The sequence below is a fragment of the Salarias fasciatus genome, chromosome 2, assembly GCF_902148845.1.
Source record: "Salarias fasciatus chromosome 2, fSalaFa1.1, whole genome shotgun sequence".
Lineage (NCBI taxonomy): Eukaryota > Metazoa > Chordata > Actinopteri > Blenniiformes > Blenniidae > Salarias > Salarias fasciatus.
In genome coordinates this window covers 10,639,600-10,665,918 of record NC_043746.1, presented here as the reverse complement: position 1 = coordinate 10,665,918, position 26,319 = coordinate 10,639,600, and the positions used below count along the sequence as shown (strand labels likewise).

Sequence of the window (26,319 nt, the reverse complement as noted above, 5' to 3'; positions counted from 1 at the left end):
ATAAATAACTATTTATATAAAATGCAGATGCCCCATCCCCGTCCAAAAAAAAAGACCTTTCAATGTTTCTCTCAACTTTTATATTATTTGGGGAATGTCTGTTCCAAGTCTGTTTTCCTTCTCAGCATTTATAACTTCGGCTGCTTGAACGTATTTTAGTCGTTCTGTGTCAGATTATTGAACAAATGTAACGCAGGGCGAGCTGTTATATCCTTTTAGTGAAGTGAGTTCATTCAGAAATACATGCGCACAAGCTAGGAGGCGTGGTCTTCAAACAACGGGGGCGGGAGGAACCCGGTTCTTGATTCTCATTGGTCCACAGTGTGGCGCTCTTTGACGTATCCTAACGCTGATTGGCTGTCAGTGAACGAGCAGAGCTCGGGCTCCACCAATCACAGAGCTGTTCTCTCTCAGCTGATTCGGACGGTAGACCGTGAGTCTTGAAGTTTCAGGTAAGTCATCCTCTCAAACTTCTGGCTTTACTACTCATGTCATGTGTGTTTACTTAGTCTGACGAAGACTTAACGTTAGAAGAAGTATTTGAACCATTTCGCTGCCTCTTCCTGCAGGAGAAAGTCTAACCTGCTCGCTTTTTGTGATGGCTACACGTGTTCGACCGGTGAGTCAAACCTTCATTCAACTCCAACTAATGTAAATTGAATGGTATGAGTGTGAACAGTCTGTGTCGCGGTGCAGGGCAATAAGCGATGTGCAGTCATCGGGGGCTCGGGCTTCCTGGGCAGACACCTGGTGGAGAAGCTGCTGGATCGAGGCTATTCAGTGTCTGTGTTTGATATCCGGCAGAGCTACGAGCTGCCAGGTGTAGTTTTTCACATGGGAGATCTCTGTGACAAACAGGTAACATTCATCTCACTTATATTAGGTGACTTCTAAGATGTATCAAAGTAAAAAGAAACTAGAAATGTTATTCCTGCCACTTCTTATGAAAATAAACCTGTTTGCTTGGCTCCACTGCAGGCCCTACTGACAGCTCTGAAGGATGTGTCTCTGGTTTTCCACTGTGCCTCCCCATTCCCTGGGAGCGACGACCGGGCACTGTTTGAGAGGGTCAACATTCAGGGCACGCAGACTGTTATCCTGGCCTGCATCGAGGCTGGAGTACAGGTGAGGATGCTGAAGATTTACTTTTCATCAATGCCAGAAAGCATCAAAGTGTTTTTACTGTTAAATGTTGGCAGAAACTGGTCCTGACGAGCAGTGCCAGTGTGGTGTATGAGGGGACAGATATTAAGAACGGGAGAGAGGATCTACCTTACGCCAAGAAGCCCATCGACTACTACACAGCAACCAAGATTCAACAGGAAAAGGTTGGGGAGCGTTCTGTGTTAAATGTGGAAACTATTAATGTCAGTCATGCAATTGACAACGTTTCTACATGCCTTTCACATCCGTGTTGCAGTGTGCAGATGTTATAATATTCCCTCTGATTGTTTTCAGCTGGTGCTCGAGGCGTGCGACCAACAGAAGGGTTTCCTCACAGTGGCCATTCGACCTCATGGCATCTTTGGTCCTCGAGACCCTCAGCTGGTTCCCATCCTGGTGGACACAGCTCGCCGAGGCAAGATGAAGTTTATCATTGGGTGAGTCTGACAAATGTTTTAAAGCAGCAGACTTTTTATGATCCTGTTTATGCTAACAGTGGGCAAAGGCATCACAGGGCAAACACACATCTACAGCCGAATTACACAACGATCGACCTCACATGCATGTTTTTGGTCTGTGTGGCCACGATAGATGTTCCCTTCCAGTATCCTCCGTCTTCTGCATCGTCCCTCCTCACACCTGTCTGTCCTCCCTCACTGCATTCATGACCTTCCAACCAAACTGTCCAAAATGAGCGGTCCTTTCACTGTCCTTCCAATTTAAACATGTATTATTTTTAACTCAAGCTCTTCTTAAAGCAACACTAAGGAACTTTCAGTTTTGGTTGATTTTGGCGGCGCCAGTGGACAAAAGCGGTAGTGTTTTGCCTGACCGAATACTACAGTTCCCATGAGGCCTAGCACGTGGCGTAGTAAAATGCTGCTCCTGGTGGCATGCTGTCAGACTGAACTCGCCTACATTTGTTTCCAGTGGCTGTGTGAAGGATTGATAGCGACGAAGTAATGAATCTAATGGTGGCTAAACAATGTTATCTCATGATGTGACACATGCCGTAAAGCAGTCCGCACATTTGGAGTTTTTTAGTGTGCAGGGTTCCTACCACCCTCGTCACAGCTGCTCAGTCCAAGTCAAAGCAACACTGACGCCCTCAGCCCGTGACAGAGGGGTCATTCAACTAGTTGTAAGTTGATGTATCATCACAAAAGATATTAAAATGTTTTATTAAGGTTGAAAAGTTCCTTAGTGTCGCTTTAATGTCTTTCTAATGTACACTCCCAGCCGAACGTTTGGACACACCTCATTCAATATGTTTTCTTTCTTTATTTATTTTTGACTGTTTACATTCTAAATGGTCACAGAAGGCATCAAAACTATGCCGAACATATAATAATGGAGTCAACAACAAAATGTAAAATACCTCAGAACATGTTGGATTCCTTTAAGCAGCCACCCCTGGTTTGTTGACAGTGCTGTAAACCTTTGGCCTTCTCTCACTGAGCTTCATGAGGTCGTCACCTGAGTTTTCGTTTTGCAGCTGGACCTTCTCAGGGTTAATTTGTGGAATTTCTTGCCTTTTTAACGGAAGTCAGATTTTTACACAGCTGACGGTCCCATCGTAAACACAGGGACTGGACCAGTGGTCTGATGAACCAGCGTGGTGACCACAGCGTCCTGCAGCGACATGCCATCCCATTTTAAGAATGTAAAATATAAAAATATAATGTATGTTTGGAGTTATTTCACAGTTTTTGTTGACTACATAATTCCTTCATAATGTTAATGCCTTCAGTGAGAATGCCCAATTTAAATAAACATGAAAATGTCAAAAAAAAGAAAACAATGAATGAGAAGGTGTGTACAGACATTTCACTGACTGTATTACATCTGAATTTCTTCATTTTTTCCTCAACCATCTCTCTACTGTCACTGCAGATCACTAAAAATCCTGTTTAACATCTAAAATCCCAGCTATACTCTTACCTTTAAGTGCCTTCGTTCACTGAGCGACTCGTCCACGTCTCCCCTGCTGATTTAACAGATTAAATCACGAAAGAGTGGCTCAGATGTACGTTTGTGTTGAGATGTACTGAGAAACCGTCCTTCCATCTTCTACACTGCTTCATCAAACTTGGGACAAGCGTTGTTTTTTTAAACTGCCGTCGGATTTACTGTCTCCCTTTCCTTCAGCGATGGAAGCAACCTGGTGGATTTCACTTTTGTGGAGAATGTAGTTCATGGACACATCCTGGCTGCTGAGACCCTCAAATCAAACTCCCCGATCTGTGGGAAAGTGAGTAAGATTCACATCTGTAGTCAAGCAGTTGGGAGACATTCCTTATTCATATAGCTCTATTTTCGTCAATCAGATCTGAAATTGGTGTCAGTGTTTACATCACGCTCTCTACTCCACTTCCAGCCGTATCACATCACCAATGATGAGCCGGTTCGGTTTTGGGACTTCATGTCTGAAGTGCTGGTGGGTCTGGGCTACGCCGCTCCTCGCTATCACCTCCCCTACGCTCTGGTGTACGGACTGGCCCTGCTGCTGTGGCTGCTGACCCTTGTCCTCCGTCCTTTCGTGTCCTTCAAGCCGACGTTCACGCCGATGAGAGTGGCTTTGGCTGGGACCCACCATTACTACAGCTGTGAGCGAGCCAAAGAGGACATGGGCTATAAACCCGTCGTCAGCCTGAAGGAGGGGATCGCGCGCACGGTGCAGAGCTACCCCCACCTCAGGCGAGGGGCTTGATGAGGCAAGCGGTGATGGAGATGATCAGGTTGCAGTGAAAAGGGACATTTAAAATGATTTAAAAGAAAAAGCCTGTTGCGTTTCTTCCAGACATCATCATCATGGATTTGTGTATTCATCAGTGATCATGAACAGTTTCCACCAGCAGATGGCAGCAAATTATCTTATTTATTCTCTTCTTACCTTTTGACAGCATAATTCCACCTTGACTGACTGAAAAAGGCACAATTTTAGAATAATTGCAATCATAGATGGAACATATGACAGGACTGATGTGCTTTGTTTTTGACACATTGCTGTTTGGACATCAAGATGACTGCACAACAACAACAGCGCTCCTGAATGAGATGAAATGAAAACCACTGTTTACAAACCAGTATGGTCAAATGAATGCAAACTACAATGTATAATTTAGTGAATTTAGTCATAAGCCTTTGGGAACTAAGTACAATGTTCAGTAATGAAATGAAATTCCTCCAACTTTGTTCTGTCAGCGAGAGGAAAGAAATAAAAGCTCATTACTGATTCCACATTGCACAAAGCCAGATTCATCAAGAAATGGTTGTCAGAATTTGGAGTCAAAAAGCTTTAAACGGCCTTCACAGAGCCCTGACCTCATCCCCATCAAATACCTTGGGGGCAGATTAAAATGCCGATTGTGAGCCAGGCCTTATCGCCCAACATCAGCTGCTGACCTCACGGATGCTGCGGCGGCCGAGCAGGGGGCAAATCTCTGCACCCATGATCCAAAATCATGTGGAAAACTTTCTGAAAAGAGTGGGAGACTGCCGAGTATAGCAACGCCGTGCTCTTCCTCATAGTTTCAACTGACTTCTGGCCTGTCCTAAAACAGCTAACAGGCAAATATGGATGTCAAAACATTAAAACATTGTTGGTTGTCTCGGTCGAAAAATTTCCTTTCCCCTGTGATTTCAAGTTAATATGTACCTTCAGCAATCTGGCATAACTAAACCACTAAGCTCTCATCTAAACCAAGTTATCAACACCATCCTGTGAACATTTAATTTCCTTTACAGAGTTCTGCTGGAAGATATGGGGTTAATGTATCCAAAACACAATAAACAGACTAAAAGACTCTGATGTCTGCAGTGAGTTGAGCTGTGATTTCTGTCATTCTACTGAAGATTAACTACTTTATCTAAAAATAACACTCGACACATCTCACCGTTTGTACTTTTTAACAATTTTACCAAGTTTGACATTACATGTTTATCGAAGAAAAAAGAAACTATAATTGTTCTCTCAGTGAGTTTTACACATGCCATCTAATTAGAAAAGTATGTTTATGTATCTGGGTTTTATAATGGGGAAAGTAACTTATTTTGTTAACGATTGTAATGTTTTCAGAAACAGGTTATGACTTGTGAGATGAAATTCTGAAGAATAAAACCAAGATTACCACTTATATAAAGTAATATTTCGACATCTGAATGAAGTTATGGGACGGGTCCCTTTATGTTTTAGATTTTCCAGTGACTTTCAGACCTTTGATGCCGCTGTGTATCTGACACTGACATTAGTCACTTGGTTGTCATGTATTTCAATGAAGCTGCTGTGAAAGCACTAATGGGATTGGCAGTCGTGATGCTCCTCACCTTTCGATTCGTCATGTGGAGACATACGCTGCTGTTCAACAGCAGAGTCTTCAGTACCTTTCATGCCGTTTATGCCGAAGGTATCAGTTGTCAACATTTCTCCCTTTAGATTTGTAACATTTCTGTCATTCCACGTCTTGGTGTGGTGACAACAAGGTGGGAGCCACGCTCAGATACTTCACATTCTCATTTAATTCTGCGCCAGCAGCGCCCTAATGATTCACTGCGGCAGTCTGAGCCGCCGAGCGAGGCTGTCTGACTGGTTTCTTGTTGAAGGGAGCGAGAGTGAGAGGGATCCTTCTAGATAATAGACCTGTGCGTTTTACGCTCACCTGAATGAAACCTTGGCTCTGGAGCTCGCAGGTTTCCTCTTCCACATTCCTTCTGCGACACATTGTAAAACGTATTCACACCCAGGCTCTCGCTTGAGAAGACTCTGTAATGTTCACACAGTTTGTGAAAGATTGTTTGTAACCTCTCAGTTTTTTACTGACGGGGTTTTGTGTTTTCCAAATGCGAACTGTTGTGACTTCTTGAGGAACAAACTGCTCAGAAATTGCAGGGACAGAAGTGTCTTTCTTGCTTTTTGCTTCCACCAACAGACAGAGTTGCACTGAGCACACGTGTTTACAATAAGCTTTCCTCTGTTCTTCTCTGTGGAATATGTGCTATTGTGGGTGTGTCACATTTCACCTTTACCAAACTGATTATACAAGAAATTTGACCTTAAGGCATTCTGTGTTTGTCAGTGAAAGTCACACAAAATTTTATCTTTTGAAAAGAGGAAAATTAGAACAAAGACGGTTAAGACTGGATTTCTGTTTTTTTTTTTTTTTTTTGAACAACTGTAGGTCCTGTTTTTATTTATTATCAGGGAGCAGCTCTGTCTGCTGTTCTTAATCTCATTTTAATGATGTGTGTGCTTCCTGGGCTTTCCTACCCAGTGAGCGTGAGATGAGTGTTCCCACAGGAGACGTTGCTGCCAGTCGCTTCATTTATGTATGCTATGCTGTGCACCTTGCTGCTGCCGTCGCCCTTTTCCCTCTGCTTTGCTCAGTCTGAAGATTTGACTGTCAGCCACCTGTACGGCAGGTGTGTACTTGCTGATTCTCATTAAAGGGAGGGAAAAAAAAAAATAGAGGCACGCATGCAGTCAACAAAAATGAGTTCTTAGCAACCTCTATCTCACACACACACACACACGCACATAGACAAACACAAGCTGCTCCACCCCACGTCAACCTCCCTTGACTGGCTGGGCTTGTTAGTGCTCACGCCCGTACCTGTTCGCTGGCACAGAGGCTGAGACACCTGTCAGACAGAAAAGCAAAGGGCTCTGCCTGCGCTCGCACCTGCCACACTCAGTGGGACCCGCCGTCACCAGACCCTCCAGGACAGCAGGTAGGCCGCCAGAATCCAGCAAATAACTTTTATGTGCTCAGACGTTTAAAGCTAATCAGTCAAGTTGTCTCCACTGTTTGCGCTGAGCGGCGATCGCCGCTGTTTGCCTTCACATTTTTCTCTGGGTGTTTCTCTGTCGTCGTTGCCGGGCGGTCGGGACGGTTGACGTGACATCCCTGGGAGCCGGCCTCCGACGCCACTATGCTCCTCATTAATCATGTATCTCATGTAGACTGATAAGTGTGTTTTCCTGTGTCCTCGCTGCATTTGTTCTGTCAGTAATATTGAGGACAATACCGCCCCGGAGATCCGGTGCCCACCGGCTCTGGCGGGAGGGAATTCGCAGTCCCGCGAGGTGCTGAAGTTGTATTTGCATTCTGAGTTTGGCAGCCCTCCGCTGTTTTGCATAAGCTGTAGTCCGTGCCTACTTTCAGATAAGGGGACCGCCATTACTTTGTCATTAGTGTTTCCCTTTTATTCCCAGGATCCCCGGAGGGGGTGGGCTTCGACTGTGAGCGATTTATGGCTGACCTTAAATAACAGAAGGGGGTCAGCTCATTTGGAAATGGGCAAAAGGAGGCTGTTTTTGTTTAATCACAAATTACTCAGTGTGACATTGTGTCCAAACCAATTCTATACATGTGTCCATTCATATTTAGGCAAAAACAGTATTTTTTTTTTTTTTTTGGAAAGTGGTCAGACAGGATGATCTGCATGTTTAAAGGATGAGAATGAGGAATGCCTGACAGAGCACATGTCCCTTTTTGGGAGGGGACGAAGAAAACAAAATGCTTTGAGAAGGGCCTGAGTTCAGCAAAAATTCAAAACTGCCTTCAGGATTGTGCACTTTCCTTTAACAAGTCGTGGCTCTCCGGTGTGTTTTTCAGGTGACTGTGAAGGAAGCTGAGCAGAAACCAAACAGAGGACTCCAGCACAGCGATGTCGAAGCCAAAGGGTGAGCAGTGTGACTGATCTGTTCTGAATGTGGGATGACGTGGTGCCTCTTAATAAAAGCAGAGGTGGTATCACGCCTCTGCGCCTGGATGATGACTCTAAATTGTCACTGGCATGATTAAATGCCAAATACAAGAGGTGGATTACATAGCGTGCGTCAGCCTAAAGGGGATTGTATATCTTGCGTGCTATCAAGCAGACACTGATTAGGATGTCATTATGATGCAGCCTACAGAGTGCATTATGTCCCCGGTGCCGCGTGGGTTGGTTGAGATGCACGTGTTTGTGTTTTAGAGGCAGACAGAGCGACTGTGGTTCGTTCCACCCAAGTCCGGACCAAGCTGAAGGGAGACAACAGCTGGTGCAAGACCCCCAGAGAAACCGAGGGCGAGCCTCAGGAGGAGAAACCGTGGTAAACCTCCTCTTTCGGCCAGCTCAGGAGCACGTTGTTCACACGAAGAGATCAAACCAGGTTCTTCTGCTTCCATGCAGGTTGGCAGAAGTGAGAGCCCGCCGTGCGAACGGAGCTCCCACTGAGACCAGTCCTGTTACCTCACCGGTTAAATCCACCCCCCCACCCATAGCCGCTAAGCCTGAAACTGAAAGGTAAACACAAGGTTTCTTTCTTTCTTTTTTTTTTTTTTTTATGTCACGAGTGAATCTCACACATCAAACCACTTTGACACACATTTTGAGCTGCTATTGAATCTCTGTCTTGAATGTAGAGCAACAGCTCCGGGATACAGGACCAGGTAAGACATGCCAGAAGTGATTAGCACTGCCTTCAGGACCACAGCAGGAGTCTTTCTCTAACCTCTTTTTACTTATGTATCCTGTTTTAACCTTCCTGATCTAGAATGCTGACTGAATACAATGACGACCGACTGTTTTCACTAAAGTCAATTCCCAATAAATGTTTCTCTTTTTAAGCAAAGGCACAAACCTGTTGCTGCACCTGCACTGAACTGAAATATCTGTTGTCTGTCTTTATTGTAGTTAACAACTACAGTGAAATTTAATTATAAAATACAGTTTAATTAGCTCATTTTTACCTTGGAAGATCATGTCAATACCTTTTTGCTACTAATCATAGACCTATAGGCATATTTGGATGTGTGAGGACTGAAAAATGTCACTACATGTAAAATAAACTAAGTTACACAAGTGAAACAAATTGACTCAATTTAATTTGTTTTTACTCTCCAGAGGTGTCTTCACTCAACCAGACAAGTCTGTTACAGCTCCTACTTCTAATGGCTTCAGGTAGGAGCGTCTCTTCCCTGACTGACAGGAGACGTCTCATCTTTCTCGGGCACATTAATCTAATCTTTGTCTCATTACAGCCAAACAACACAATTCAACAAAAAGCCTTCAGACAGCTACAAAAGAATGTGAGTGCGCACAAAAATCAGGTTTTCCCTTTAACTGCTGGCAGCCGTGTGCGATTGTGTCTTCACGAGGTGTGTGTGGGTGCTTGTGTTCCCTCAGAGCGCCGCACACCGTGAGGCCCACCTCAGAGAACCAGGCGGGCCAGCTGAGCTCCGAGGAGCAGGAGAAACGGTACGATTCCTCCCCGCAGTCTCCACTCACGCACACGGTAAAGAGATCACATTAACATCATAATGAATCGTTTTGCAGGACGGAGGCGGCCAGTAATGTTCTGAGGAAATCCTCGGCGAGGCAGCGGTCTTATGTGCTCTCCGCCGCCAAGAAGTTTGAGTACGTATGTCTTGATGTGGCTCTTCTGATGCTCATCACGTCTTTTCAACCTGTTTCTGTGAACTGAGCTAAAGATTTGAGAAAAAAAAAAAAAAGCTTCCCACACGTTACAAAGATGTGCTGTTTTGCCATCGTAAAATTGAGAATTCATGGAGATACTTCTCTGTGCTGAATATCTTCAGATCTCAACCACCTGACACAACAGTGGTCAACAACACTGTGTCATTTGTGGCTACAAGGTGAGTGCTTCTTGTGACCGTGAAGCAAAAACAAGACTAACCCCCGAGTGGTTTTAGCAGCTTTAGTTTTACTAGCTTTTAATATTTAACTACTCTTACCTGTTTGTCTCTTTGTTTTTAACTGATCTATACCTGCTTTTTTTCCTTTTACCTGTTTGTTTCTTTGTTTTTCGCTTTCCTGTAAAATGTATTGTTATTAAGTGTGGGCCAGTCGCTTTGTGTTTCATTCACACCTGTGCTCATGCGTGTCTGTATGCTCATGCGCAGGGTGGAGATTACTGATGAAGATGAGAACGCGCCTGTCAGCGCCGTGCAGCCGTCCCCCGTCGTTCCCGCCGCATCTGCTGCCTCGGCGCCGGAGCCCAGCCCGTGGAAGACGTCAGTCCTGAGCCGCGTTCACATTATACCTTCTTGTGAGACATTTCTGTCCCTTCAGCTTGATCTATTATTTGTGTAATTTGCAGAGTCAACACCAGCGCCAAGACAGCTGTTGATGTTACTGTTACTGAGCCGGTGGCGCCCAAGCTGCCTGCGGTCACGCCGGCCCCCGTGAAGGAAGCCCCTCCCCCGGCATCCGTTAGCAATAAGGACCTGTTTGAAGACGCGAAACCAGGGAGCACCAAGGTGGCCACTCCCCTCCCCGAACTGATCGCAGAGTGCATTGAAGCTGCTTCTTCAAAGGCAGCGTCTGAGGTTTCAGACGTTTCCCGAGAAGCTGACAAATTACCGATTGACCATACCCTGCCATCAAAACTGCCAAAATGGCCTCCTCCGAAACCCACTCCCGACGATTCAGATGATGCAGATGATTCGGAACCAGCAGCACCGGCGCTGCGGCCTGCGGTGTCTCCCCCTGCAGCATCTCCTGCCCCACTGGCACCTGCCCCAGTGGTACCGGCCCCAGTAGCACCTGCCCCGGTGGCACGCACGCCAATATCACCTACCAGAGTAGCACCTGCCCCAAAATCACCTGCTCCAGTGGCACCAGCAGCAGTATCCCCTACCCCAATATCACCTAATCCAATATCACCTGCCCCAGTGGCTCGTACGCCAATATCCCCTACCCCAATATCACCTAATCCAATATCACCTGCCCCAGTGGCTCGTACGCCAGTATCCCCTACCCCAATATCCCCTACCCCAATATCACCTGCCCCAATATCACCTGCCCCAGTGGCTCGTACGCCAGTATCCCCTACCCCAATATCCCCTACCCCAATATCCCCTACCCCAGTGGCACGTACACCATTGTCAACTACAACTGCAATCACAGTGAACACAGAGCCTAAGCCTGAGTCTAAATATGAGCCGAAACCTGCTTCTGAGTGGAAGCCGTCTTCAAAACCAAGGTCAGAGTTTAATTTTTGTTTCACTTTTCAGCAGATATATTTGTTTCTTTTCAATTTAAATACATTTTTCAGTTTTAATGATATGAGAAAATTTTCCAAAAGTTTAAAACGCTTTCATGCGACTTGCCTTTGTTCGTGTCTGTGGTATGTTTGCTCTCATTCTTTCACTTGTGTGATTGAAAGCTGACCTGGAATTTCACGTTTGTCATCCATCTATTCTTTTTTTTTTTCTTTTTTTTTTTTTACACAGCTCCGGTGTTGACACACTCGCTGCCTTGTCGGACACCCTTATTTCTTTCGACACAGAATCCTCCAGGTATTTTCATGTGAAAAAAGAAATGCAGCATAAATGTTAAAAAAGAGAGAAAAAAACTCTGGCACGGAATGTTGGCCTGAACAATATGCCATGTGATAACAGAGCTAATTTCTCCTCCAGCACTAGGAATGATGAGCCAGCACTGGCAAAGGAAGAAGCGGGCTCAAAGGAGACTCGCACCACGGAGAGCAGGTACGAAACCGACAGCTTCCTCATTCATGTCATAACAAGGCAAACGGCGCCATTGTCTCCTCTTCAGAGTAATTCACGTCTCCATTTCCTGTGTTCTCACTGGGACCGGGGCCAGATCCAGAGAACTGTCAGGGTGTGGTCACAGCAGGGAGCAAATGTTGAACTGGGACGCACCCAAAAAGGATTTTAAAAAATTAAGGCTGCTTAATTTAGACTATTATAAATGTGAATTGTTCAGTTAGAATACTTATTTCTTGATATTGTCATGGTATGTTTTGCTTCTCCTGATAAAACTTGAATTTTTTTTTTTTGTTTGTTTCCCTTTCTCAAGGGCTGAGCAGGATGACGATGATGAAGATTCAGATGACGCTGAGGAAAATTACAAATACGATGACAACGACTCAGACACAGACTCGGATAAATCTGACAATTCAGATGAAGGTGGCTGTGATGGCGTGTCTGATCGTTCCCGCAGCGATCCTTCTAGGTTTGCTTAAACTTCATTATCTCCCATTTTATAAACAAGCAGCTGTGAAATGAAGGGATCCTTTGAACGTCATCCACCAGGTGGCACTGTGTGCCTTCCAGTGAACTGCCTCTCCTCTACCTCAGCTGGCCTGTTGCAGCCCTGAAAGCACCTCTGAGTCCTCAGTCTCGGCTTTTCTCACCGACTCCTCTCCTTCCTTTCGCCCTCTGCAGCTCTGATGAGGAGGAGGAGCTGGTGGCGCCGGTTCCGCCCAATCCCGCACGCTCACCCTGGAGTCAGGAGCTGCTTAGTGAGCTGCGCAGGTACAGCAGCAGCTCTTTCCCACCCAAACACAGAGTTGTGTGGAGAATTATTCCCTCTTAAGTGGAAAAATCAATAGTTCTCTTGTCAGTGGAAAGACAGAATATCACCTCAAATTACCTTACCTGACTTCTACGGTTTCAGGAGGGTTTGCTTGGAGAAATTATTCAGAATTTGACTTTGTGTATTTGATGTCTTTAGTGAAATAGCCCCTCAGAAGACCAGCGGCACACTGGATCTCCTGACTGATGAAGTCACCTTAATCAACCCAGAGAGTCGCAGGTGAGCGTGACAGACTGGAAATGACCTCTGATCGAACGTCTCGGTTGTCATTATGTATTGAACGAAGGGGCCCGGCGGTATCAGGATCTAAATAATCCCCATCCTCCTCCAGCGCCACGATTTCTATTTTAACCCCTGCTCCATGGTAGATGGAAACAAAGTCTCAGATTTGTGAACGCTTTGAGAGGGAAAGCCACGTTTCATCTGCGAGCGCCACTGGAAATAGAAGAGAATGTTCTGTACTGATTAGTATTGCTGCTTTGTTTTGTCTCCACCAGCCTCAGCGTGCAGCGTGAGGAGGAGAAGCAGACAGATGAGACAGCCAAGGAAACACAAAGGTAGAGGGAGATGACAAGCTGCTCTTAAACAATTATCTATCTGTGCAGAGCTGCTCCTTCTAAGAACCGGGCTGGATTCAGATATGCCTTGTAATGATTTATACTAACTCTGCCTGCAAGTATCCTGCCCTGCAGTCCCGCAGAGACACTCACTGTAACGACCGAAACTGTGATCATTATTGAAAAAAAGTGTAACTACACACACACACACACACACACACACACAAAGACACACATGCAAATTCTGCACTATATTCAGATGGTTTTAATGCTTGTTCAATAGTTCAGTGGATTTCCAGCTTCCCTAATGGACTGGCGTTGTAAATAGTGCATGAGAACAACCTCACTAACCTTTCCTTGCCCTCTTTCCTCTTCATGCCACTCACCCGTGACGTACAACAAGGTTCACTTCTCTATCTTTGCAGCAAAGAGGACAATGCAGATCCCTGGAGTTCACGTGTGAGAACCACCATCACTGAGTGGAGGTGCGGTATTTACTGCCGGATCACACATGACCTTGCTGTGTCCATGAGTGAAGACATATCTCACGCTGTCTCTCCACATTACCACGTTAGGAGTAGTGATTAGTGTAGAGACTGTGATCAGGGTTCATTTCGGGTGATTAGAATGTGAAATATGCTGATTTCTTTTCATCTTTGTGACCATAGAAAAGTCAGTTCCTTTGTGGAAGACATCCAGATTCTGGTTTTGATTGAGTTTGGCCCTGTGTCCCTCTGTGTTTCTGTTTACCATTCAAACTGCATTAAATCTTTCCATTATGAGTCAATGTGATCAGAATTCCTCCGACACAAGATGGGCCATGCTGACAATTGAGAGTGAAATCAGTGTGAAATTGTTTTTCAGCTCGGCTGATCCGTTTGATCCATATCCGATAGGGACCACATCCCCTAACAGGTAATCATATTGGTTTGGAGCTGTGACTGTTTTCCAGCCAGCCAGATAGCATCTCAGCATGCATAATGCAACAGTCTGATTATGAGCCACTTTCCTCTATTGCAGCTCCTCTGACCTGCTCAAGCCCCTCTCCAGTATTTCCATCAACAGGTAGAGGAATGCTAATGCAATTTTTTTTTCTTTCGACAAGGTAACCTGTTTGTAGTGCCGATGTTACTGCGTTAGTGGATAATGTCCTCATTACTATACCACTTTACACTTGAGTTAATGCAATGAATACACTTTGTCATCAATGCTTATCGTGCAAGATGCACGTCGGTGCATCCCATTGATGTGTTGATTTTGTTTTTTTTTGTAGAGAATCTTCTACGGAGTACCAGAAACCAGCTCCAGAAATAAGGTGGGAGAACACTGTCACTGCTGACAGGATTTGGCAGGCAGACTTCTCTCAGCTGTAACTCGCAGGCCATTTATAAAGCCTCGGAAATTCAAAAAAAAAAAAAAAAACGAGCAGAAATAAGAAGAGCTTTCCATTCTCAAGATTCACCTTGGTTTCTTACACATGTATTCCAAAACAAGAATGGACAAATATTGAAAGTTATCTCTGAAAGAGGGACAGACGCATTTACCCATTGCACATTTTTTTTTTGACAATTCTTCAGCCATGAAATCTGAACAAATCCAAAAGTTGATGGGAATTATTTTGACACCAGGTTAAGGTTAAAACAACATATATTATTAAAAACACAAAAAAGGTTTCAGAAGCTATGTAATAATAATGCATCATTTTTATGCTATTTTCATGGCTTCTCGATGAAGAAAATCATGAAAATGTCATCTTGACGTTCACTGTATTGCTAAGAGACATTTTTGACTACTTCCTAGAAAAACATAAGTATTATTTAGGGTTGCAGACTCATAGGCCAAAACCAGCCTGCAGTAAAGTTCAGTTCTGCCTGGAGGATGACCTTTCTAAGTGTAAGACATAAAGAAATAAACTGTAATTGCAGTTCCTCATTTGTACACGGACTCAGTGTTTCAGCAAGAGTAGAGGACATAACGCAGCAGTTGTTGTGCTCATTGTATGACTGTTTAGTCAATCTGATGGAATTCTTTCTCACTGAATGATCAGACCAGTTCACACAGTTATAGTGAATGAAGTGATCACACCAATGGGTCGGTTGATCAGATGGTGGTCACACCATTCACGCGGACGTCCGAGTGTAACTGAGATGATTCTGATCAGACCCAATGGAAGTGTTTATATGGCACGGTTTTAATCGGCTCGCCGTTTTATCAGATTAATTACTGTTCATGTAACCACAGCTACTGGCACCCAGAGCCGGACATCAGACAGTAACACTGCTGGTCACTGAGTGATCAGAGCGGCTGCAGAGAAAGCCAGCTACAAGCAAAATGGCATTAGTACCAAAGATATTTAACAATGGTGCAGGAATCTGGTGGTCTAACATGCTAAAACTTTATTACCGATTTGGCCAAAATGGTCACATTGAGCAGTGTATGACCTCTGAACTGAAATGAATTTGATCCCCGTGATCTAATGAGTATCATGAAATTCAGAGGAGAACGTCTTTTATGTGTCAAGCCGACTCTTTTTATTTCAGTCGAGTGTTTTTTCTTCCCCTCGTGTTTTGTTTGTTTTGCGTGTTTGACAGGATGAGCAGTAATACGCTGGAATCCCTCGCAGACGACATCATCCCCATCGACACCGCCACAACACGGTACGAAACGCTCTCCTCTGTAACTGTATAAGTCTTTGGAACAGGAGGAACGAGAGGCAGGCCGCCGCAGGTATCGGCTTCTCAGACCTGCGCGCGGAACTCTTGTCTCGTGCGCTTGATCCGACTGACCTCTCGTCCTCCACGCCGCCTCTCTCAGCATCAGCACTCACCGGTCGTGGACGCGCACGTCAGAAACCAGCACACCTCTGCGGGCCGGCACAGACGAGAGGTGATGACACACTTTTTTTTTTTTTTTTTTTTTTCACGCTCACACTTAAGCGCATTAGGCCGCGCCGCGCTCTCTTCTCCCACGTCCGTACATCCATGTCCATTACATGCTAAAAGCCTTTCAATGTATGTCCCCTTTCAGCCAGGAGGAAGAAGGCCAAGTTGAGAATACTCAGACGATGATCAAGTTCGAGAGAAAGTAAGCCATCTCCTTTTTTATTAAAGGCTCAGGGTGCATATTGGCTCCTTTTATTCCGACAACCTCTTTCCCTTTCACGGCCATGAAGGCTCTTCCAGTGTCTACTCACTGAGCCAGAAGGCATTGTGCAGTGGTGCTGATGAAAATAGGCCAGATATATATTTGGTACAACTTTCTGTTTCAACCGTGGTAAACCGATCCCCCTCGAGCCATTTTTTCCCCCCCCTTTTTTTTTTTACCACAATTTGCAGAGTGTGTATTTGTCATTGTCTCATGTTGCTTGTGTGTTTGTGTTCAAGGTCCTCTGAGAATGACTCCCCATGGGACAGGTGGACATCTCCCACTGTCTACAACATTACATCCACTACAGCGGAGGATGAGCAGGAAGAAGAGGAAAGGTATATTCAGACCTCATTAAATGCACAAAAAGGCACATTTTCCAGAGTTACTGTTGTTGGCTGTGACTATAATGCCTTAAAATTCAGTGGCTGTCAAGCATTTAATTAAAAGGCAACTAAATATAATCTGAAAACACCTCACGACCCAGTGCGAGAATAATCAACTTTCTGAGCTTCTTCTTTATTTATTTTTTTTAAAACTTCAATATTGTCATTTATTCCTGTTCTGCGAGGCTCATTGTAATGCGGGGATGAACTGTGTTTTGTAGCCTCGGGGAGTCACACACAGTCACCACCATCACCACCATCAGGTAGGAAAAAAAAAAACCTTTTTGAAATTCTTAAAACTCCCATCTTATGATCGGGCAGTGAGCAGATTAGAGAGATTTACAGAGAGAGCACAAGAGGAATGCAGGTGATGTTTGCCTTTACAATGCGATGGGGGGTAGAGCTCGGCGTGAGGCAATACTGAAGTACAATGGAAAACAGACCACACCTGGTCAATAAAGGCCAACCCTGGTGGAGCCGCGAGTCAGAAAGATCAGCTTCATACACCAAGAATCGCAGCAGAATTTTTGCTGGACTGGCTCCAGCTTATTGACTGCTGTTGTCTACAATAAAACTCAAATACAGTTTTCTTTACTTTCCAGGGAGATGCACAGCGAGCTGGAGCCGGTTATGGATCGGTGAGTTTATGATCTTGTTAAAGTCAAACGGCATAATGCGAGAATTCTTTCTTCAGAGTGTTATTTTTATTCTCTTTGGTCTGTTGATTTTCTAGGTTTTGTAAAAATGAAAGATGCTCCTTAGCTGAAGATTTGAGTCTTGATGTGTCAGAGCAGTGGTTTTCAATGTGTGGGCTGGGCCTCCTCTGGGGGGCGCCAGAGAGCTTCAGAGAGGTTGTGGCTTCAGGAAGGGGGACTTCTTTTCACAGCAAGTTTTTTTTTCCCTTCTTTCTTTTTAATTTTTCAGAACAGTGTTCTCAGTGCGGTTGAAACTCTGAGGGCTCTTCCTCGCCAAACTTTTAAGACTCTTGGTCAAAATTATATTGTGTAATAGTAATTTACAACAGTAAAACATGTTAATAAAGTCGCCTACAAACAGTAAAAAGTATGCGATATAATGTCTGAATTCGAAACTTTTCCTATGTCTATTAAATCTATTAAACTGAGTTTATTATATCAAAGTACATGTATTTATCTTTCTGGTTAAAATAGGTTGATAATACAGTTAATGCAACATTGGTAATAACATTTGTTTTTAATTGTCTTCCTATCACTTGTGAAAACAATTCAATGATTTCTGGAAATGAGTTTACATGTTTTCGAATATGGGGATGGGGGTGCGAGTTTGATATTATGAGGTTGCTTAATAACTGAATTTGAATCCCACTGACTGTATCAGTACCTAGAAAAGATTGTTATGTGACTTATGAAGGGAAATACATGTCTTGAAATTCAAATACAGAGTACCTGATATATAGTTCAGCAGGGTTTGTTTCATACTTTCGCCTACAAGATCAGCGTTTGTTCCTTTTGTACCGCGCCGCCGAAGTAAGACGGTGAGAGATTTGGGGCAAACCAGGAGGGAACGCAGCTGTACCTGCCTGACACTCGTCTCTGGATGTGAAGTTACCTGCCGACTCCCGCACGATGCTCACTTTACACAAAGTCCTGATCCAACTTCGTCGTCGAAGTTAAATGACAAAATCTTGTCTCCCATTGTCTTTCAATTTGCCCTCATTTCCTTCTCTCTAATTATCAGCCTCCAGATGCCAAATTAATGATGTGTATTAGAAATGTCCTTTTGTCAAATCACAGCCCGTTAAACAGCATGCCATTAACAAGCAATGGCAGGAAGTGATTATCTCCTGAGTTACATTTGACAGATGCAGCGTCCGTCTGTATAACCCATCAAGCTGCTGTCGCCGCTGTGCTCTATCTCCAGATATGAAAGCTATTCCAGGACTGTGATACGGGACGAGCCACGCGCCCCATCTCCAGAGCCTGAACCCAAGAAGTGAGTGACTTTACAAACTGGAAAAAAAAAATAAAAAATATAGACGAACGTGTCGGCTAATACCCGATTCAATCACCCAAGTTAACTCACTCGCTGCTTATCTGCTTAAAGGGGGTTCGTCTATCTGAAGGAGTACGTCAATGCAACAGAGATGTCTGCGCTGAACTCCAGGGACGGACTCGATAGGTAGGAACCTAAATAAATAAATAAATAAATAAATATAAACAAACAGAAGCGGCTAACTGTGCCATCCAACCTTGATCTCATTGATGCTCTTGTTTCCCCAGCGAATCCGATTATCTGACTTCAAGCTCCCTCAATTACTCGTACGGCAGCCCTTCCTACTCCGGGTAATTCCACAACCTCTAATGCTGTTCCAGCCCAGCCTCTTTCTCTTTCACCCGCTTTCATGTCTGGCTCTTCTAATGCTATTTCAGCTGCTTCCAACGCAGAAATGTCAAATGAATCCTTATATTATTCTGAACTCCCCTTCACGCTTTTAATGACACTTGAAACCTTTCAAACGATTAACTTCAACATCTGAGCCATTGTTCCTACACAAATTGCTGCAGCTGATTTTGGCTCTTACAGTTCAAAATGTGTCAAACGACATCTCTCGGTTTATAAACCTGAATATTTTTGCACCATTGACACTTCCAGCTCGATTTTCCTCATACACTCTTGAGTGACATTTCAAACACTTTCAGCATTATTTTTTTCCCCCTTTTCTTTTGCAACTGATTCTTCACTTAGTGTTCGCACGTGGATTGACATTTCAGCTGCTTAAATTCCAACCCTTTTCCTGCACGGCCACTTTACCTGTCACCTCGTCTTCTGTCGAAGTTTGCTACTCGGCTTCCATTTATTTCACTAGTTTGAATAGATCTTACTGTATTCTACCATCCGTCCATAAATATTCTGTGCTGCTTTTGCCAACTTGGGAGTCACGGGGGACTGGAGCCGATCACAAATGACAATCTAGCAAAAGCAGACGCCACGGTTTCCTCGTCCTGGCGCCCTTTCTGCCCCGTCCTCGTTACTCCTCATTCTGACCAAATACGTTGCAAGCAGCAGGGCAGAAATTCCACCAAGCTCACTCATTAGGAGACTAAGCAGGGACATCAAACGGATTACTTACACTTGTTACGGTCCCTCATGCGGGACTGAAAAGATCACAGGCCATTATTAACCAGCGAGAGCCGCGGCTCGGCGGTCAGACTAACTCCTCTGAATGGCTGCGTCTCCCCAGGGCGCCGCTGTCGTCCAGCTGTACGTACTGCGGACAGCAGGTGGGCGAAGACTCCAAGATCACCATAGAGCACCTTGGGATCAACTGCCACCCCGCCTGCTTCAAGGTAATCTTTATTTCTGTGGAGATTCTGGAAAGAAACACTGCTTATCCTCGTCAGGTTGGATGAGCAGGTTGATATTGCTCACACCGCTGGTTTTTCGCTGCAATTTCGATATTAGGCAGTACTTCGCCTGCACAAAGAGAGCAAACCTACTCCAATATTTAACTCTCCTATTGGCTCTGCAGCCCAATGATAAAAACATTAAACATGCTACGTCTGTGTTTGTGCGCTGCAGCCAATAGGAAACTTGCTGGAGTCTCTCGCGGTCGCCTGATAATGTGTTAATTAGCGAGCTCTGGGAGTTTCTGGCACATTTTTTCCTTGCCCGTGGATGAAGCCAGATTTAAAACTTACTAGTTGTATCTTCAGACATAAATGATAAAAGAGGGGTGTCTGTCTTTTCATCCAGCTCTCTGCAACACAGTCACCAAGCACAATTCTCCAAATACCAAACGATTCATTTAATATTTATAATAACTTCAAAAGAAATGTTTGGCTGTTGCACATTGCCAGTCCAGGCATGAAAACTTTAACCAGTTAATTGTGTTTTCAAAGCTTCAGTCGATTCCTATACGGCACTCTGGATTTATGAGAAAAAAAAAAGAACAGATTAAAGTATTGCAGAATTTAAAGGAGAGAAGCTCTTGACTGCTACTTTTTTTTTTCCTGCTAATAATTACACTTCCTGATGACATTTTTGCTGTTTTGCAGTGCGGCGTGTGCAGCCGGCTTATGGGAGACCTTCTCCACAGCATGTTCTTACATGGAGGGAAAGTCCACTGCGAGAGCTGCTACTCCAAAGTCTGATTATGGGAGCTACTTCAGCAGCCTCTTATCCTCGTCCTGCTTCCTTTGTGCTTATTAGCATATAAAGTGAGAACTGCTCCATCACAAAGTTTGGACCGTATTTGATTTGAACCTCGGAGTAATATAGTTAAAGATGATCAAACTGACTGTCAGTGAATGTGATTACTTTCCGTTGACGCTTGCATTGGGTTTCATCTGTAATGTCTCAACTTGTTGTACAATCCGACGTCGTTTTTATTTCTTGGTGGTGACACTTTTCTCTGCCTCCGTTTACCATGAAGGACATGTGTGTCTTAAACATGATGTGTTAAGCACAGAAGTGTGATCGGACTATTACTGGCAAGTGGGGTACGGCTATTATAATCATCGAAGCAAACAAGTAAATTACTTTCTTACCGAATGTTTACTTCTTGCGTTATTCTCGTTACAAAATAGCGTTGACATGTACAATGCTTTGTTAAAAATATAAACATAATTTGCATTATTCTGCAATAAAAAAATGTCCAATGCAAAATCGGTGATCTTTTGGGTACAATACCATCGAGTCCCGGGTAGTTGAATGTTCTTTAAAAAGCATGATTGAAAGTTATTGCACACACAGATGCTTCTTACACAATGTAAGTAAAAACAGCAATAAACGTAAGTGTCTACCACTAAATGAAGGGGTGAGCCGTTCCTGAGAACTGCTTTGCAAAAGCTTTGGTAATTTCCCTCTGGGAAATAGTGCTTCACTTTACATCTGCCTCTCCATTCCTGGATGAAATACTGATTTTTTTTTTTTTTTTTTTTGCATAGTCACTTAAAAAAAGGGTTGGTACATAAATTGGAGTCTAGCTAATGGCCATGTACTACCTGCTGAGTAACTGTGAGGCAGCGAATGCAGTTCGCTGGCTGTTGTTTCGATGGTCTTCACACGCAGTTAGGCAGCGCTCCCTCGGTGCAGAGGACGGGGTCTCTTGGCTCGTCCCCAGTCCAATGAGAACGGGCCTCCCGCGAGAGCCTGCCGCTCCGGAACAAGAGCTCCGTGTGCAGTTAACGCTAACAATGCAAGGCAGAGTGAAAGTAATGATGGCACCTCAGCTATGGTAATAAAACCAGCTGACAATATTAGCATAAAACACTATAAAACATTACTCCCCTCCCCTCCCGCAGCTGAACTTCAGATAAAGACAAAAGTATCACGTCAGCTGAATGTGAGACTAAAATCTGCTAACTGAACTACTTAATAGGGTAAAAGGGGGTTTTGGCTCAGGTGCAAAAACATGAAAAAAAGTCTGTTTCATTTTGTCATTTTATCAGACGGGGGCCACGTAGTTGGGAGACCCCCTCTGATCCTGGACGCCGTCCAGCGAGGCCTGCGTCAGTGTTTCCCTCGAGCTCTGCGCACGGCCATGTTTTGCATGTGCTTCCACAGCAGCGAGGGGTCTGACTCGTTGTGTCTTATCAGAGACTCCAGGCCCTCCGCCTGGTCCAGGCTCTGCCAGTAATCCTGAGGCCATATTTGCAACCATCTGTGGACAGATATACAAACAGATTAGGCTCGTCACTAAGGATATTTAATTAGACCATTAAAAGAGAATGATTTCTCTCCCCTCAGGACGTTGTTACTCACAATAAAAAGTGCAGTCAATTGATAGCTTTTGCACGAGGTACGGCGGATAATTAAACACGGACTCACCCGTCATCTGCAGGTAGGTCTTGGACATCTCCGTACCCTGGGCTGGGCAGGGGGCAGCCCATGTGAGAGTAACTGGCCATTTTAGGTTGAGGCGGCGGGCTCTTGTTTGGGAATTTCTTATACGCACGTTCTGCTGCTAGTCGTGCGTTCTCCTGGTCACACACGTAACATTCAAATCCGTTCAAGTAGTTGGGCTTACTCATGTCATTAACGCCCCACTCACGGGTCTCCAGTGCCTCCAACAATCGGCTGTTGGTTATGCGCCCGTGGTTTTTGAACTCCAAATATTTCATGTACTCGTCGTCATTTTCGTCCAGACGTGTGAGAAAGTCTGCGAGGGCTTTCGGGGAGGGGAAGCTGTCGATGACGACCGCGGTGTGATCGTTGGGCATCCAGTCCGACACCGCCGGGGAGCCGCGGTAAACGGGCACGCAGCCCTGGTGGAGCGGCCGCCACAGCTTCTCTGTCATGTAGTCCGGACACAGGCCGTTCTCCAGCGCCAGGTGGAACTTGTAGCGCGCAACAAAATTCATGAACCTGGGCTCTTCGCCAGTGGCGGTGGCTGTGTCCTGGAGATGCTCAGGCAGGGGCTTGTTGTTCAAGCATTTCCCGTAAGAGTCCACCTATGGAAATAAGAATTATGTGTCAGAGAAGAGAATGATTTATAACACAGTGAAGAACATTTTATGGTCTTCATAAAAGATTTTCTAAAAGAGAATCCAAACTGAACTTAACTTTTAGACTTCAAATTCACTACAGTTTCAAAGGAGGTTATATTTACGAGGAGGGAATGGAAGTGTTGGGGTAGCTGCAACTATAAACAATTATTTTAACATATTGTATAATGTGTGAGTGGAAATGGAAAAGTCTATCCTTGCAGCTCAAAACCTTTGTTGAACTATGTGAGATTGTCATCAATTATGTTTGGCAGCAGGAAGAAAGAGGACTTGATGGTCGTGTTGAGCTGACAGATTCAAAATGACACATTTAAAAGTGCTGGACGCCAGTAAGACGTTCTGATGGCAGAAAAGTGAAATAAATTGCATGCCACAAACTTGAATACTATTCTTGAAAAACAAGGTGACGAGAGGACAGAAGACAATCTGCAATTTAGGGAAAAGAGAAAATTGTGCCAAAACATAATGAAGGGACTCATTTGAGCAAAATGAAGTCATTCTGTTTTCCAAACATTTCAAAAGTGCAACCATATATTAAGTTTTTCTTAAAAGCTTATACCCATGACAAGTCACCAGTCAATCACAATAATAACAAAAAGAGATGTAAAATCTCTCTAGACTCTTAAGAGACACTGAACAAGCAAGTGCCTTTGAGTTTTAGTCAGAAACTGTAATATTTGGAGAACCACACACACAGAGAAAATGTGTGAACTACTGAACGGCCCCCACCCTGAATCGAACCACAGTGTCCTCAGTGTGAAGTGAGACTGCTCAGTGCTGTACTGTGTGGCCCTTCGGGTGTTACAGTCCCATTTTCGTATAGATTAAAGGCTGACAGTGTGAGAAAAGCATTATATAATGTATTAAACACCTTTTCAAAACAAAAACTATAGTAATGAACTTTATGTAAACATGTTACAAAAGTACACATACTGTTAAAATGTGAACCTGATAGAAAATCAAATAATCAAACCCTGAAGATCCTACTTGAGGGCAAAAATGAAGGATGTGTAAATTCATCAATTAGTAATTAGTCAGCCAATTAGTAATAATACCCAAATCAAGAAGACGTGGGTAGTGTCACAAAGGCCTGTTTATAGTTCTCTACTGCGCCACACACTGTGATGCAGTAGTTAGCACTCTCGCTTCACTGCAGGAAGGTCTGGGTTGAATTATGTGTGAAGTTTGCATGTTCTCCCTGGTGTGTGTGGGTTTCCTCCCACAGATCAAAACATGCAGTGAGGTTAAGTGGTGACTCTAAGTTGCTCCTGGGTGTGGTGGTCTGTCTCTCTGAGTTTGATCTGTGATGGACTGGTGATCTGTACCCCGCCCTCCCCCATACCACTTCCTGTACTGTACCTTGATGTACTTCATGAGTTCCCGGACATATCTGTCTCTGTCTGACGGCACATCGCAGTGGGACTGCATGTAGAGGACAGGAGCCACCCCCTCCCTCCTCAGCTGGTTCTTCTCCTTCAGGGACACAGCCACAGGATGGAGCAGGTACTCCAGGGAGGGCAGCCACTGCAGGGTCAGGGGGTAGTCCGACTCCCGGCGAAACGTGGCAGTGTAGTTGAACAGTCGGATCCCTGGACTGTGGGACAGGATGTAGTTATTCATGGGCGACTCTTCGTGGAACAGAGCCCAGGTCTGGTGCTGAAGGCGAGGGAGCGGAGCCTCATATGGCCGGAAGTCTGTCCCATAAAAGACGATGGATGCTGTGCGTTTGTAGAGCTGGACCTGTCAAGATCAAACTCAAGATTAGCAGAAAAATAACTTCAGAGGGAAATCATGACTAATGCTATCCACTCCGAAAGAGTTTCAGCAGTAAATCTGAGTGTTTGAGGCACCTTGCGGTTGCTGGTGACCAGACAGGAGGACGTGGCGCAGTCGATGCGTTCACTGTCCCCGGGAAAGTGAGGGAAGAGCCCCGCGCTCCACCACAGGATGATGGGCAGCTCCTTGTTGCTCCGCCGGTCGGTGTTCCCGGGTCCTCTGTAGGAAGAGACCACGGAGCCAAACTCCATGTCCGACAGGGCACTCTGCGGCTGGAAGGCTGCCCGGTCCACCGCGTCCAGGGCCTCCGAGTACAGCTGGTCGTCGGGGAAGGAGGCGAAGGAGACCCAGACCCAGCACAGGACTCCGAACAGACCGAGACACACACAGGGCAGCAGCCTGCCCCGACCTGCCATCTTCACGAAGAACACACACATCCCGGAGTAAACACTGCCTCGAGCATGGAGTTACTCATTGACAAACATGCAATTCTTCAAAATTGTCAGTGTTATGGGAGCCTGCAGCATCCCCGGTACACTTTCCTACCATTCTGTCTGTAGCAAGCACATGAAGGCACCTTTTCCAAGCTTAAAGTTCAGCATAAATGTAAAGACATCTCTGAAGCGAGACGAGCCCCTAACGGGATCAAAACAGAGGAACTCTTCTTCTACAGCGCCGCTTCTCTTCTCCTCCCTGTGAGGTCTGCGAGCCAGCGCCCCCTTCAGGCTAACAACAACACCACACCGAGTCTGCCAGCAACCTGACAACAGTGTTCACGTTTGACATTTTCCACTCTGCTTTCAAAGAGCATGTCAACTAATGTGTCATTAACCCCCCCCAAAAAAAAATAAATTACAAAAATTGCCTGTGGCTAGTAAACAAAATATCCTCCCAGTACTGATATGAAAGTGTAAGGATAAGATAGAATTTTTCCATTCTACAATAGAAAAACTCTGTCAATTAGTGTCTCAGAAAAATAAAAAAACTTTTTAACAACAAGCAGTGATATTAATTTCACAATGTAAGCATACTATACAGTACACATATTCTTAAGATTTACATAATCTGTTTAATGGCATTAATTCTTATTCATCCTCTGCTTTATTATGCTAGTTAACATACCCCCCCCAAAAAAAAAACAAAAAAAAAAACAAAACACAAAACAACAACAACATTATTATGATCCAACTGTTTCACTGTACAGTATATTTCACATGTTCAAGATGGATCATATATAAATGTCGACATGTGCAAGAATGATATGATGGATAAAACAAAGCAATAATAAGAAAATTCTTTTTTCCCTCTTTGTTGGTGCAGTTCGCTGTTCAGGCTTCACCATCCAGAATAATGTATGTGATTGTTGTCAACTTAATCTACATATAGAGTGGGAGGACATTTACCATCTGCACATAAATCCTGAATTAAACCCCAGTATTAAGAAAGATAAATGGCCACAAA

The 26,319-nt window shown here is 44.5% G+C and overlaps 3 protein-coding genes across 8 annotated transcripts; 2 read left to right on the top strand and 1 right to left on the bottom strand.

The window, feature by feature from the left end:
• The first annotated feature begins 578 nt into the window (after nucleotides 1–578).
• Nucleotides 579–4,046, top strand: nsdhl (NAD(P) dependent 3-beta-hydroxysteroid dehydrogenase NSDHL). The gene is made up of 7 exons (XM_030105320.1): nucleotides 579–619; nucleotides 697–858; nucleotides 979–1,125; nucleotides 1,200–1,328; nucleotides 1,459–1,601; nucleotides 3,313–3,415; nucleotides 3,542–4,046. The coding sequence occupies exons 1-7, from the start codon at nucleotides 599–601 to the stop codon at nucleotides 3,872–3,874; spliced, it is 1,038 nt and encodes a 345-aa protein (XP_029961180.1). The 5' UTR covers nucleotides 579–598; the 3' UTR covers nucleotides 3,875–4,046.
• A 2,670-nt stretch (nucleotides 4,047–6,716) lies between these two features.
• Nucleotides 6,717–20,977, top strand: znf185 (zinc finger protein 185 with LIM domain). 5 transcript variants are annotated; one of them, XM_030105284.1, is made up of 34 exons: nucleotides 6,717–6,891; nucleotides 7,779–7,846; nucleotides 8,140–8,257; nucleotides 8,338–8,451; nucleotides 8,571–8,597; nucleotides 9,052–9,108; nucleotides 9,189–9,236; nucleotides 9,334–9,405; nucleotides 9,484–9,564; nucleotides 9,747–9,803; nucleotides 10,071–10,181; nucleotides 10,268–10,866; nucleotides 10,957–11,152; nucleotides 11,403–11,468; nucleotides 11,589–11,660; nucleotides 11,992–12,147; nucleotides 12,360–12,449; nucleotides 12,649–12,729; nucleotides 13,008–13,067; nucleotides 13,493–13,552; nucleotides 13,932–13,982; nucleotides 14,088–14,132; nucleotides 14,341–14,382; nucleotides 15,659–15,724; nucleotides 15,882–15,953; nucleotides 16,095–16,151; nucleotides 16,451–16,549; nucleotides 16,819–16,860; nucleotides 17,200–17,235; nucleotides 18,497–18,568; nucleotides 18,680–18,754; nucleotides 18,856–18,918; nucleotides 19,818–19,923; nucleotides 20,632–20,977. In XM_030105284.1, exons 2-34 carry the CDS (start codon nucleotides 7,831–7,833, stop codon nucleotides 20,725–20,727), a joined length of 3,003 nt encoding a protein of 1,000 aa, XP_029961144.1. In that variant the 5' UTR covers nucleotides 6,717–6,891; nucleotides 7,779–7,830; the 3' UTR covers nucleotides 20,728–20,977. The 5 variants fall into 5 exon arrangements, with proteins under 5 accessions (XP_029961144.1, XP_029961153.1, XP_029961136.1 ...); XM_030105293.1 differs by having other exon boundaries at nucleotides 10,268–10,872; nucleotides 10,993–11,152; XM_030105276.1 differs by having other exon boundaries at nucleotides 10,268–10,945; nucleotides 11,006–11,152.
• Nucleotides 20,899–25,501, bottom strand: pofut4 (protein O-fucosyltransferase 4). 2 transcript variants are annotated; one of them, XM_030105311.1, is made up of 5 exons: nucleotides 25,405–25,501; nucleotides 24,933–25,274; nucleotides 24,442–24,822; nucleotides 22,406–23,028; nucleotides 20,899–22,238 (listed from the first exon to the last, which is right to left on the bottom strand). In XM_030105311.1, exons 1-5 carry the CDS (start codon nucleotides 25,405–25,407, stop codon nucleotides 22,088–22,090), a joined length of 1,500 nt encoding a protein of 499 aa, XP_029961171.1. In that variant the 5' UTR covers nucleotides 25,408–25,501; the 3' UTR covers nucleotides 20,899–22,087. The 2 variants fall into 2 exon arrangements, with proteins under 2 accessions (XP_029961171.1, XP_029961165.1); XM_030105305.1 differs by having other exon boundaries at nucleotides 24,933–25,497.
• Nucleotides 25,502–26,319: the final 818 nt, after the last annotated feature.

Coding starts and splice junctions, on each gene's coding strand:
- nsdhl (XM_030105320.1), top strand. CDS start 599: ATGGCTACACGTGTTCGACCG. Junction 859..978: donor GAGATCTCTGTGACAAACAG/GTAACATTCATC, acceptor GCTCCACTGCAG/GCCCTACTGACAGCTCTGAA. Junction 1,126..1,199: donor GCATCGAGGCTGGAGTACAG/GTGAGGATGCTG, acceptor AAATGTTGGCAG/AAACTGGTCCTGACGAGCAG.
- pofut4 (XM_030105305.1), bottom strand. CDS start 25,295: ATGTGTGTGTTCTTCGTGAAGATGGCAGGTCGGGGCAGGCTGCTGCCC. Junction 24,823..24,932: donor TGGTCACCAGCAACCGCAAG/GTGCCTCAAACA, acceptor TGATCTTGACAG/GTCCAGCTCTACAAACGCAC. Junction 22,239..22,405: donor GACCTACCTGCAGATGACGG/GTGAGTCCGTGT, acceptor ATCTGTCCACAG/ATGGTTGCAAATATGGCCTC.
- znf185 (XM_030105258.1), top strand. Junction 9,237..9,333: donor TCAGACAGCTACAAAAGAAT/GTGAGTGCGCAC, acceptor GTGTTCCCTCAG/AGCGCCGCACACCGTGAGGC. Junction 18,569..18,679: donor CCAGAGCCTGAACCCAAGAA/GTGAGTGACTTT, acceptor ATCTGCTTAAAG/GGGGTTCGTCTATCTGAAGG.